Below are 12,582 nucleotides of genomic sequence, written 5' to 3' on the forward strand. Positions count from 1 at the left end.
TCATCTTTTACCCAGCAATCTCCCTCTGAAAGCATTCCTCAGAGCAGTCTGTACAGTCCTATTCCTTAGACTATAAACAATGGGGTTAAGGAGTGGGGTCACTACAGTATAGGTCATGGCAATAAGCTGATCTCTCTCAAGAGAGTAGCTGGCTTTGGGCCTCAAGTACATGAAGGAGGCACAGCCGTAGTGAATAATGACCACTGTGAGGTGCGAGGCACAAATGGAGAAGGCCTTCTTCTGCCCCCCAGCAGAGGGGATCTTCAGTATTGCTGCCAAGATGTAGGCGTAGGAGATGGTGATGAAGAAGAAGGAGACCAAGAGGACCAGAAGACTGAGGACGAGGATCCCCAGCTCACTCAGGCCTGTATCCCCACAGGCTAAGCTCAGCACTGGCGGCGTGTCACAAAAAAAGTGCTGGATTTCATGGGAGCTGCAGAATGAGAGGTGGAAAATAACTAGTGTCATTCCCAGTCCAAAGAGGTATCCAATCAGGAAGGAAGTAACAACCAGCTGGGCACAGAGGGTAGGATTCATGCGGCTGGCATAGTGCAGTGGGGCACAGATGGCCACATATCTGTCAAAGCCCATGGCAGCCAGAAGGAAGCAGTTAGTACAGGCCCATGAGGCAGAAAAGAACAACTGCGCAGCACAGCCCACATAGGAGATAGCCTGGTATCCCATAGCCAGGCCAAAGAGCATCCTAGGGATGATGCCCAAAGTGTAGCAGGTCTCGGAGAAGGATAGGAAGACAAGGAAGAGGTACATGGGGGTGTGCAGATGGCTATCCAGCCAAATGGCTATGATAATGAAGACATTGCTGGTCAGAGTGACGAAATACAGAGAGAGGAACAAGGCAAAGAGAAGGTGTTGCAACTCCCCAGAATCAGAGAAGCCCAGGAAGACAAAATCCCTCCAGGAGGTTATATTGGTTTGCCCCATTCTGAGAGATATATCCCTGATAGATTTGATGATTTCTTCCACCTTGCTAGTAGGTACCTGGCTTCTTTAAAAGGTGGATGATATGGATTCTTTTTCTCTTGTTCCTGTTGTAACTTCAAAAGGAAGCTCTGATTTAGACTCTACTCAAACTTCAAAAAAGTGTTTGTTAGGCACAAATGTATGGGTCCATTCTCACATGACTGTATGTACATGTACATATACACAGATACACAATCACAGACATTCATATGCACATACTTGTACACAAACATACATATGACTACATACATGCAGGTGTATATATGCTTTATAGCATTTACACATAATTATGCATATTTTACACATTCAAAACTATAAATTATACATTTGATATTAATGGCCATATCCACAAATATATCAGGCATGCACATACATTACAAATACATATGTATTTAGAGTGTGCAAATTCATAGATACACACATCACATGTAAATATATACACACCACATATACATTTATATTGTCTTTATACATACATTGTCATGTGAAAATACACATATGGACACACCCATATTGCTTGTTAGAACTTTGTGGGGAGGTGGGGAGACTTGATCTTGATGGATTTTGTTTTATAGATCAGGCACAAAGACTAAGAGAGGTGAAGTGACTTTCTTGAAGTCACACAGAACCAGGATTAGAAAACAGGTATGGTGAGTCTTAACCTATCCTTATTTTCCCCATGCAATGATGACTCTCTTTAGAGACTATGGAACACACACTAATATGAACATAAAATAAGAAATAGCTTGTTCAACAATAATCTATACAACCCCTCTTCCAAGCCATTTTACCCTTTCCAAATTCCTTGGGCAGAGTAGGGCAGGCTCCTTTTACCTGTGAATCTATGTTGAGCACTGAAGAAAAAGCCAGGACTCGAGGCAGGTTGTGCAGCAGCCATCTCTCAGCCCAAAATCAGGTACTGCTGCCTCCAAAAACTCTACTCTAAACCAAAGCATAAGTCAAGGGAGGATTCTCCCCTTGCCTGAACAGGCTCACACTGACCTGAAGAGGCTCACAAAGCAAGTCCTGCCTTTTAGTTCCCATGCACTAGACTGCCTCCCAGCAGGCTAGCCCACAGGAGAAAGACCTGAGATGCATTTTGGAATCTCCTATTCTGAGCAGTGTGATGTCTCCAAATGATACCAAGAAACCTTCTTCCACACCCCTAGTTCCAGGTGGTAAATAATATCTTCTTCCATCCAAACAGCTTCTTTCTCGGAGGACTCCCTAGTCCCAGTGGGTGCTGTCTCAGGAAGCACATCTAATTGTGTTTTTATGTCATTAGTTGGGAATATCCTTTTGGGGAAAGCAGAAAGGGGAATGTGAACAAGAGATACTAGGATAGTGATTTAAATAATAAACATGGTACCATGTGCTAAATATTACATTTTTTTCACAAGATAAATCTCTTTTAAATTTACAGCAGCCCAGTGAGATAGTGTTAATAGTTACACTTTATAGAAGTGTAACTGAGCCTAATAGACTTTAAATAACTGGTCCAAAATTATAGAACTAAGGACTTATGCTTATAAATTTATACCATAAGATGTATAATTTAAAAATGAAACAAGAATTCAGCTGTTCCCCACTGTTGTCTCAAGAACTTGATATAACTACTTTGGATATGTGTCTGGTTTTGAAGACATTCTGAAGAAAATTCTGATCTCTTTCAGGGTCAATCTATTCCTGCATCCTCATTTGTCTATTCCATTTTTTTCTCAGATGCATCATTTTAAAAGCCACTTAACCTTATTTTCATCCTCTTCCTTTGTTTCAACTATGCTGCAATATCTGCATCCAGACATGTGATATATGTGATATGATCTGATATAATCTTCACAATCTGAAGGTGATATTTCTACCTTCAGATTGTTCTGAAACCTTAAAATGTCCCAAAAGTCTACCTACAACTAGGTTAATCTGACTTGTCACTCTTAAAATGCATGTTTCTCTGGTATACTAATGGTGTAACTAGTTGTGCCTTCAACATACATCTTCACTCATTGACTGATTTAATAGAAACAACAATGGTAATTGGCAACATGTATTCATCACCAGATATCGACTAATTTCATTATATAAATTTAATACAATATATAAGTATTATTATTATTCCTATTTTTCCGATAAGAAAACTGAGGCATGAAAAATATTGAATAACTTACCCAAGATAACACAGCCAATTGGTGATGCAGCGACAAGTAGACTTAAGAAGCCTTTCTTTTGTTTACCATACTATTCCCAGGATCCTGCTGTGGGGTTAGAAAGATCCAAAAGATGAGTTAGATGTTGGAATAAAATAACAATTGATTTTATAACTATTTTTCTTGCAATGTTGTTTTAGTTGTTGGTCTAGGAATTACAGCATGTATTTTTAACATAATCTACTTAACATTGAATTATTTCCAGTTAAATGTAGAAAATTTGCAATGTTTTAGTCCCAATTGTGTAAACTTACTGACACGTTGTCGTAATTTTTGAGCAGGCATATGCTATCATAAAGAAATTAAGAGAAAATTACGTTTGTGCATAATCTTTTATATTTAACCAATGTTTATCATTTTCAGTGCTCTTCATTCTTTCTCGTATAATCAGATTTTAAGTTCCTTCACCCTTAAGGATTCATCTTAGTATTTCTTATGGTGTAGTTTTGCTAGCAATATATTATCTACATTTTTATTTATTTGAAAATATCTTCACTTTTTCTTTATTTGTAAAATGTACTTTTGCTGGATATAAAATTACTGGTCATCAGGGTTTTTTTCTTTCGTCTTTCTATGCCATTTTCAATGTCTCTGTCTTCAAAAGTTTCTGTTGAGAATGCTATCATTAACTGTATCATTTTTCCACTCTTATGTAATGTGTCATTTTTCTCTTTTTGCTTTAATATTTTCTCTTTACGAAATTTAACTAAAATGTACTTGAATGTACCTTATGTAAGAGAATGCTTCTCTTACTTGTGGCTTATTGAATACCTTGAACTAGTATATTAATATTTTCCACCAAATTTGGGAAGTTTTCTGCTATTATTTCTTCAATATTTTTCTTTATCTTTTTCTTTTTTGTTTGTACAAATGTATAGGGTACATGAGATATTTTGTTACATGTATATAATGCATAGTAATCAAGTCAGGGTATTCAGAGCTTCTGTCACCCAAGCACAATACATTTTTGTTAAGCATAGTCACCCTATTCTGATATCAAACATTGAATTTACTATATCTCACTGTGTATTTGTACTGGGTGATGGTTATTATTGTGTCAACTTGATTGGATTGAAAGACGCAAAGTGTTGTTCCTGGGTGTCTCTGTGAGGGAGTTGCCAAAGGAGATTAACGTTTGAGTCAGTGGACTAGAAGAGGCCGACCCACCCTCCATGTGGATGGGCACAATCTAATCAGATGCCAGTGTAGCTAGGATAAAAGGCAGAGGGGTGTGGAAGAATAGACTGGCTGTCTTCTGGCCTCCATCGTTCTCCTGTGCTGGATGCTTTCTGACCTCGAACATCGCGCTCCAAGTTCTCCAACTTTTGGATTCCTGGGCCTGAACCATTAGTTTGCCAGGGGCTCTCAGGCCTTCAGCCACAGACCGAAAGCTGCACTGTTAGTTTCCCTACTTTTGAGGTTTTGGGACTCGGACTGGCTTCCTTGCTCCTCAGCTTGCAGAGGACCTATTGTGGGTCTCCACCTTGTGATTGTTTGAGTCAATACTTCTTAATAAACTCCCTTTCATATATACATCTATTCGTCCTGTACCCCTAGAAAACCCTGACTAATGCTATTTAACAAAATTATCTTCATGCAATCTTCCTCCTGACCCTTCCCAGTATTTTTAATTTATCTTTCCAGTATCTACTTCCATGGGATCAAATTTTTTAGCTCCCACATAGAAGTGAGAACATGCAGTATTTACTTTTTGTGTGTCTGGTTTATTTTACTTAATAATCACCTTCAGTTCCATCCATGTCATAATTTCATCCATTTATGCCTGAATATTGTTTCAGTATGTATATCTATTGCATTTTTGTTTTTTATGCATTCATCCATCTATGCACACTTAGCTTGATTGCATATCTTTGCTGTTGTAAATAGTACTACAATAAACATGTGAGTGTAGTAGTTATCCCTTTGATATATCCATTTCTTTTCCTTTATATAGATATCTAGTAGTGAGATCGCTGGATAAAATAGCTGAGAACTCTCCATACTGTTTTCATAGTGACTGTACTTGTTTACATTCCCACTAGCAAATATGTGAACATTTCTCCATATCCTCACCAGCATGTTGTTTTTAATGACAGCTGTTCTGACTGAGGTAAGATGATAGCTCATTGTGGTTTTGATTTGCATTTGTCTGATGATTTTTGATGTTGACCATTTTTTCATATACTTGTTAGCCATTTGAATACCTTCTTTTGAAAAATGTTTATTAATGTTCTTTGCCCACTTTTTAATGGGATTATTTGGGATTTTTTTCCTGCTGAGTTGAGTTGCTTGTATATTCTGGATATAATTTCCCTGCAAGATAAATAGTGTGGAAATATGTTCTCCCATTCAAAAGATTGCTCTCTGGTTTGTTGATTGTTTCCTTTACTATGCAGAAGCTTTTTAGTTTAATGTGGTCCCTTTTGTTGTTGTTGTTGTTGTAACCTGTTCTTCTGATGTCCTAGTCATAAATTATTTGCCTAAACCAATGTCCAGGAAATGTTTCTCTAGGTTTTGTTCTAATGTTTTATCATTTAAGGTCTTATGTTTAAGTCATTAATCAATTTTGAGTTTATGATGGGAAATAGGGGTCTAATTTCATTCTTCTACATGTGGCTATCCAATTTTTCCAGCACCATAAATTGAAGCACATGTCCTGTCTTCAAGGTAAGTTCTCATTGGCTTTGTTGAAGATCAGTTGGCTCTAAGAATGTGACTTTCTTTCTGGACTTTCTATTCTATTCCATGGGTTTTTTGTGTCTATTTTTTTTTTTACCAACAGCATGCTGTATTGGGTACTATATCCTTGTAATACATTTTGAAGTCAGGTAATGTGATGCCTCCAGCTTTGTTCTTTTTGCCCTGAATTGCATTAGCTATTCAGGCTTGTTTGAGGCTTTATACAAATTTTAGAATTTTTTTTTCTTGTTCTGTGCTATTATTTCTTACCATCCATGAGCACAGGATGTTTTGCCATTTGTTTGTGTCATCTTCAATTTCTTTCATCAATGTCATATAGTTTTCCTTGTGGAGACTTTTACCTCCTTGGTTATATTTATTCCTCTGTATTTTTTGGAGGGGGGTAGGTATTATAAAGGTTATTGCCTTTTGATTTCTGTATCAGCTAGATAATTATTGATATATAGAAATGCTACTGAATTTTGTACATTGATTTTGTATCTTGCAACTTTACTGAATTCAAATCCAGTAATTTTTGGTGGAGTCTTTGGATTTTGCTATATATAAGATTATATTAACAGCAGAGAGGGACATTGACTTCCTCTTTTCCAATTTGGATGCCTTGGTTTCTTTCTATTTCCTGATTTCTCTGGCTGAAACTTCCAGTGTCATGTTGAACAGTTTTGGGGAAAGTGGGCATCCTTGTTTCATATCTTAGAACAAAGGCTTTCACATTTTCTTCATTCATATGATGTTTGCTGTGGGTTTATCATATGTAACGTTTATTATTTTGAGATATGTTGCTCCTATGCCTAGCTTGTTAAAAGTTTTTATCATAAAGCAATGTTGAATTTTAGCAAATGCTTTTTCTACATTTATTGAGATGATCATATGGTTTTTATGCTTCATTCCATTAATGTGAAGTATCATGTTATTGATTTGCATATAATGAACCATCCTTGGATGCCCGGTATAAATACCAGTTGATCATCGTATACACATTTCTTATGAGCTCCAAGATTCCATTTGCTAGTATTTTCTTGAGGATTTATGCATTTGTGTTCATCAGGGTATTGGCATATGACGTGCTGTTGTTGTTGTTGTGTCCTTACCTGGTTTAATATCAAGGTGATGCTGATCTCACAGATGAGTTAGAAAAAAATTTCTTACTCTTTAATTTTTTAGAATAGTTTCAGAAGAACTGGCATTAGTTCTTTGTACATTTAGTAGAATATACCTGCGAATATATGTGCTCCTGGGCTTTTCTTTGTTGTGAGACCTTTTATAACCGATTCAACTTCCCTACTTGATATTGGACTGTTCAGGTTTTCTATTTCTTCCTGACTCAACCTTGGGAGGTTGTATATTTCCAGGAATTTATCCATTTCCTTTAGGTTTTCCAGTTTGTCAGCATATGTGTCAGCATAGTGTGTGATGATCTTTTGAATTTCTGTCTTACCAGTTGAAATGTCTTCTTTTTAATGTCCAATTTTGTTTGAGTTTTCTCTTTTCTTTTCTTCATTAGTTGAGCTAGTGGTTTATCAATATTTTTTGTCTCTATAGAAAACTTTTCATTTTGTTGACCCTTGTAATTTTTTAGTCTCTATTTCATTTACTTTTGCTCTGATCATTATTCCTTCATTTATTCTGCTAAATTTAAGTTTGATTTGTTCTTGCTTTTCAAATTCCTTAAGGTGCATTGTTAGATTGTTAATTTATCATTCGATTTTTTTGATGTAGGCATTTATTGCTATAAAATTCCTTCTTAGCATTACTTTTGCTGTATCCCACTGGTTTTGGTGTGTTGTGCTTCCATTTTCATTTGTTTCATGATTTTTAAAAAAATTCTTCTTAAGTTTTGCTTAAGGCCAGTTTTTTTCTAAGCAGCATATAGTTTGATCATGTTTTAAATTCATTCACCCATTCTATATTTTTAAGTAGAAAATTCAACCCATTTACATTCAAGGTTATTAGTAATTGTGAGGCTGTCATATCATTGGTTGTTTTCTGTTTGTTTTCTATATTCTTTGTTGCTTTCTTTTTCCTATATTGACTACCATTGTGATTTGGTGGATTTCTGTAGTGGTATCATTTGAGTCTTTTCTCTTTATCTTTTGTGTGATTGCTTTACTAGTGAGTTTTATGCCTTCATGTGTTTCCATGATGTTGTCCTTTTGCTTCCAGATTTAGGACTTCCTTGAGCATTTCTTTTAGGGTCAGTTCAATGTAATGATTTTCCTCAGCATTTGCTTATCTGGGAAAGACTTTATTTCATCTCCATTTATGAAAGATAATTTTGCTTGACATAGTATTATTTGTTGTTAACTTTTTTTTTCCTTTCCACATTTTGAAAATATCCTATTCTTTTCTCACCTATAAGGTGTCTACTGAGAAATCTATTCTTTATCTAATAGATTTTCCTTTATAGATTGCTAGAGCCCTTTCTCTTCCAATTTTTAGGGTTCACCTTTTTTCTTTGACTTTAGAAAATATGACTATAATGTGTCATGGGGAAGCACTTTTCTCATTATATCTTGCTAGGAATCACTGAGCCTCTTGATTCTGAATGTCTACATATCTTGCTAAAGCAGGAAATATTTTATCTATCATTTGTAAAAATAGGTTTTTGAATTATTTTATTGCCTCTTTGCCTTTGAAAACACCGATAATTTGAATATTTGATTGCTTTATATTATCTCAAATGTTACAAAGACTTTGCTCATTTTTTAAATTATTTCTTTATTTTTGTGTGGCTGGATTATTTTTAAAAGACCTGTCTTCAAGTTCTGAGGTTCTTTCTTCTGCTTGATCTAGTCTGTTGCAGACACTTTCAAATGTATTTTGTATTACCTTCAATGAATTCTTCAGTTCTGGAGTTTCTATTTGGTTTATTTTTAAACAACCTATTTCTTATTTACATCCTTTATTGTTTTGTAGCTTTTATTTTGTTGTTCACAATTTTCTTGGTCTCACTGAGCTTTTGAAAATAAATATTTTAATTTTTTTCCTTGAATTTTGAATTTTAAAATTTAGGATCTATTGCTGGAAATTTAACATGTTTCTTTAGAAGTGTTGTATTTCCTTACTTTTTCATATTTTTTTGTGTTACATTTATATTTGCTCACCTGATATAACCATCACTTCTTTCAATTTTTGAATTTACTTTTGTAGGGGAGTACTTTTTCCTGAAGATGTATCTATGGTGTTAGCTGGGTAGGGTACTTTGGCTTTGAATCTAGGTGTTTGCATTAGTGTAGTTTTTGTATGATTTCTTTGCCTACAAATAGTGTTAGTGGCATCTGTGATTTCCTTGGTGGATTAAGGTGTGGTTATTAATGGAGGCTGTGGTAAATGGTGCTGCAGTCCAAGATGCCAGTTGGGCTGGTTGTCAGGCCCCAGTGGTGGCAGCTGTGGGCTGAGAGTGCCTATCTTTATGCACAGGGTGATATATACTGACACCTGTGTTAGCAGTTACTGGCAAACCAATTCTTTGGCCTCCAGGTGACTTCTTTGTATTCAGTAGTGGCAGTAGCAGACTAGGTGAGTGGTGAGGTTCTCAGGACACGGGGAAGCTGGTGGTGTGAGTGATGGCAATAGCTGTGGTTTGATGATTCTCTGGATCCTGTATGGTGTGTGTTGATGTTGGCACTGAATGTGATGGGCTTGATGGGCCAGTCTTCAGGCCTTCAGGTAGGTGCCATCTGAGGTGGGGATATGGTTTGGCTGTGTCCCCATCAAAATCTCATCTTGAGCGGTAGCTCTCATAATCCACATGTGTCATGGGAGGGACCCAGCAGGAGGTAATTGAATCATGGAGACAGTTTATTCTCATGCTGTTTTCATGATAGTGAATAAGTCTCATGAGAACTAATGGTTTTTTATAAAGGGCAGTTCCCCTGCACATGTTTTCTTGCCTGTTGCAGTGTAAGATGTGACTGTGCTCCTCCTTCACCTTCTGCCATGATTGTGAGTCCTCCTCAGCCATGTGGAACTGTGAGTTCGTTAAACTGTTTTCTTTGTGAATTACCCAGACTTGGGTATTTCTTCATAGCAGTATGAAAATGGACTAATACAGGTGGTAACAGCTAGAAGTTTATACCAAAACTTGAGTACCCAGGAGTGCTCAGGTGTCCAACATGGTGGATTGGATTGGGTAATTTCCAGGACTTCAGGGGATGTGCTCTCGTGGTGGGGGGCAAAACCATGCTTGGTTGCCCAGTGCTCCAGCCCCACCAATGACGAGAGCAGGCACTAGCCTGCTGGGAGGGGAAATCATCAGGCCCCAGGCAGAGTGTTCAGTGAGGGGTAGTACCATCCATGTTGAGGCCTTGCCAATGGAGAGAGTTGGATCATCCTCAGTGACCACTGCCAAGGCCAGCAAAGGGTGTCCCTCTCATTCCCCTGTCTCAACAGGGCTTGCTTCTCAAGTTCAGTGGTGATAGCCCATGACTAGCTCACACTCCTGCTCCTGCTGCAGGAGCCCCAACCAGCTAGTGACCAAGTTTCAGTGGCAACTTGTGCCCCACTCAGATTCCCATCTCTGTTCTGGTAGCACTTGCTTCCTGGCACTGGCAGCTGTAGCGCACACCTTGCTTACTTCTTAGCTCCAGCGTTGGGAGTACCCCCAGTTCATTATTCCATTCCAGAAGTGATAGCTTGAATTTCTGTAACACCTCAGTTCTAGCATTTCTGGGCCCCAGGAAAGCATGGGATCTGCAAAGATTAGTTTTGAAGCTGGCATTTTGCTGTAGCCAATTATGTCTCAGACAGGGTGTGGGACACATCATGAGTTCTCCTTCTGGAGCAGTTCCATCCCACAGTCTCCCAGCAGCTCCCTATGTTCATTTTAGGAGTTGGGAGGATCAAGGGATTCTCTTGAGGCCAGGTTTGTATGATTCCATTGTACAAATGTGGACTGCTAGAAGTCTCTCACTTACTCTTTGCCCATGATGGGAAGTCACTCCTGGCTCCCAGTTGATCTTGGCCAGGGACACTGCCACTCTCCCTTCTCTTTCTCTGCTTTTGATGTTTCCTGTTGCTTCCCTGTTAAATTCCAGTGTTCCTTCTTGGATAATGTATGTGCAGTGTGATTGTCTATATGCTATTTTGGTTCTTCTAAATGAAGGATACAGGTATGAAATTCTTCTAATTGGTCATCTTGAAGTCTTTTTTCTTTTTATCTTTTTCTGAGATTTCAATTACATATATGTTGGATCATTTAATATTGTCTCACAAGTCTGAAAGAGGCTGGGCATGGTGGCTCACACCTGTAATTCCAGCAATTTGGGAAGCTGAGGTAGGAGAATGCTTGATTCCAGAAATTTGAGACCAGCCTTGACAACATAGTGAGACTGTGTCTCTACAAATAATCAAAAAATTAGCCGGGCATGATGGTACATGCCTGTAGCCCCAGCTACTTGGAAGGCTTAGGCAAGAGGATTGCTTGAGCCCAGAAGGTCAAAGATGCAATGAGCTATGATCACACTTTGTCCTGGGTAACAGAGTGAGACCCTGTAAAAAAAAAAAAAAAAAAGTCTTATTTGTTTATTTATATTTTCTCTTCTGTATTTTTTCAGATCAGATAATTGCTATTGAAATTGCTTCAGATTCACTTATTCCTTTTTCTTCTCCAATTTGTTGTTGAGGCCATTTCATACACTTTGCAGTTCAACCATTGTTGGACTTTTACGCTCCAGATATCCAAATGGTTTCTTTTATAATTTTCTTTTATAATTTGATACTATCTACATGTTTACTCTTTATTGGTATATTTTCCTTTTATTCTTTGATCATATTTCTAAAAAACCTGAATGTGAATACTGCAAAATCCAAATTGTGAGTTCACTTGAAATCAATTTCTATAGGCTATATTTTTTCTTGTGTATAAATAGTTTACACAATCTTTGTATTAGTAAATATTTTTGGTTGAAAACTGAACATTTTAGAAAGAAATTGTAGTGATTCTAAAATCTGATTTTGGGGAGTTATTCTTTTTGTGTGTCTAATAGGCAGTTAATTTTTCTGGAGCAATGCAAAATGTTTATCACCAACTGCTTGCAGCAGTTTATGTATTTTTTTATGTTGTTTGGCTTCAAGATGCTGCTTTATTTCTTTTATCTTTCTTTTCTAGTCTGGCCTCATGATTATCTCCACTGAATGTATAGTTTAGCTGTCTGCATATAGTTTAGCTGGCAGTAAATATTTGTACAGAATTTATCCTCAGATCGTGAGATTTTCTCTCTACATTTTCCTAGTTCTGTAGTTCCTTTAACACTTCTGAATTCTGCTGTCTAACAACTTAAGCCAATATGGTGTTCACTTGCAGTCTTCAAATGTCAATAGTACAAAAGGAATACACTCAGGCAGTGCTTATAAACTATCAAACTCACAAATATTACCAAGAGTCATTCAGTCTTTCAAGAGTATATTCCTAGACCACAGTGCAATCAAACTAGAACTCAGGACTAAGAAACTCAATCAAAATCGCTCAACTACATGGAAACTGAACAACCTGCTCCTGAATGACTACTGGGTACATAACGAAATGAAGGCAGAAATAAAGATGTTCTTTGAAACCAATGAGAACAAAGATACAACATACCAGAATCTCTGGGACACATTTAAAGCAGTGTGTAGAGGGAAATTTATAGCACTAAATGCCCACAAGAGAAAGCTGGAAAGATCTAAAATTGACACTCTAACATCACAATTAAAAGAG

At 37.2% G+C, this 12,582-nt stretch overlaps 1 protein-coding gene across 1 annotated transcript; it reads right to left on the reverse strand.

Moving 5' to 3' along the window:
* OR10Z1 (olfactory receptor family 10 subfamily Z member 1) lies at positions 1-942 on the reverse strand. Its single transcript, XM_017875546.1, has one exon. The coding sequence runs from the start codon at positions 940-942 to the stop codon at positions 1-3; it is 942 nt and encodes a 313-aa protein (XP_017731035.1).
* Positions 943-12,582: the final 11,640 nt, after the last annotated feature.

This window comes from Rhinopithecus bieti, unplaced genomic scaffold (assembly GCF_001698545.2).
Source record: "Rhinopithecus bieti isolate Rb0 unplaced genomic scaffold, ASM169854v2 scaffold_10132, whole genome shotgun sequence".
In the NCBI taxonomy this organism is placed as follows: domain Eukaryota; kingdom Metazoa; phylum Chordata; class Mammalia; order Primates; family Cercopithecidae; genus Rhinopithecus; species Rhinopithecus bieti.

What these genes read in the sequence shown, in the direction of transcription:
- OR10Z1 (XM_017875546.1), bottom strand. Translation starts at nt 942, where the DNA reads ATGGGGCAAACCAATATAACCTCCTGGAGGGATTTTGTCTTCCTGGGC.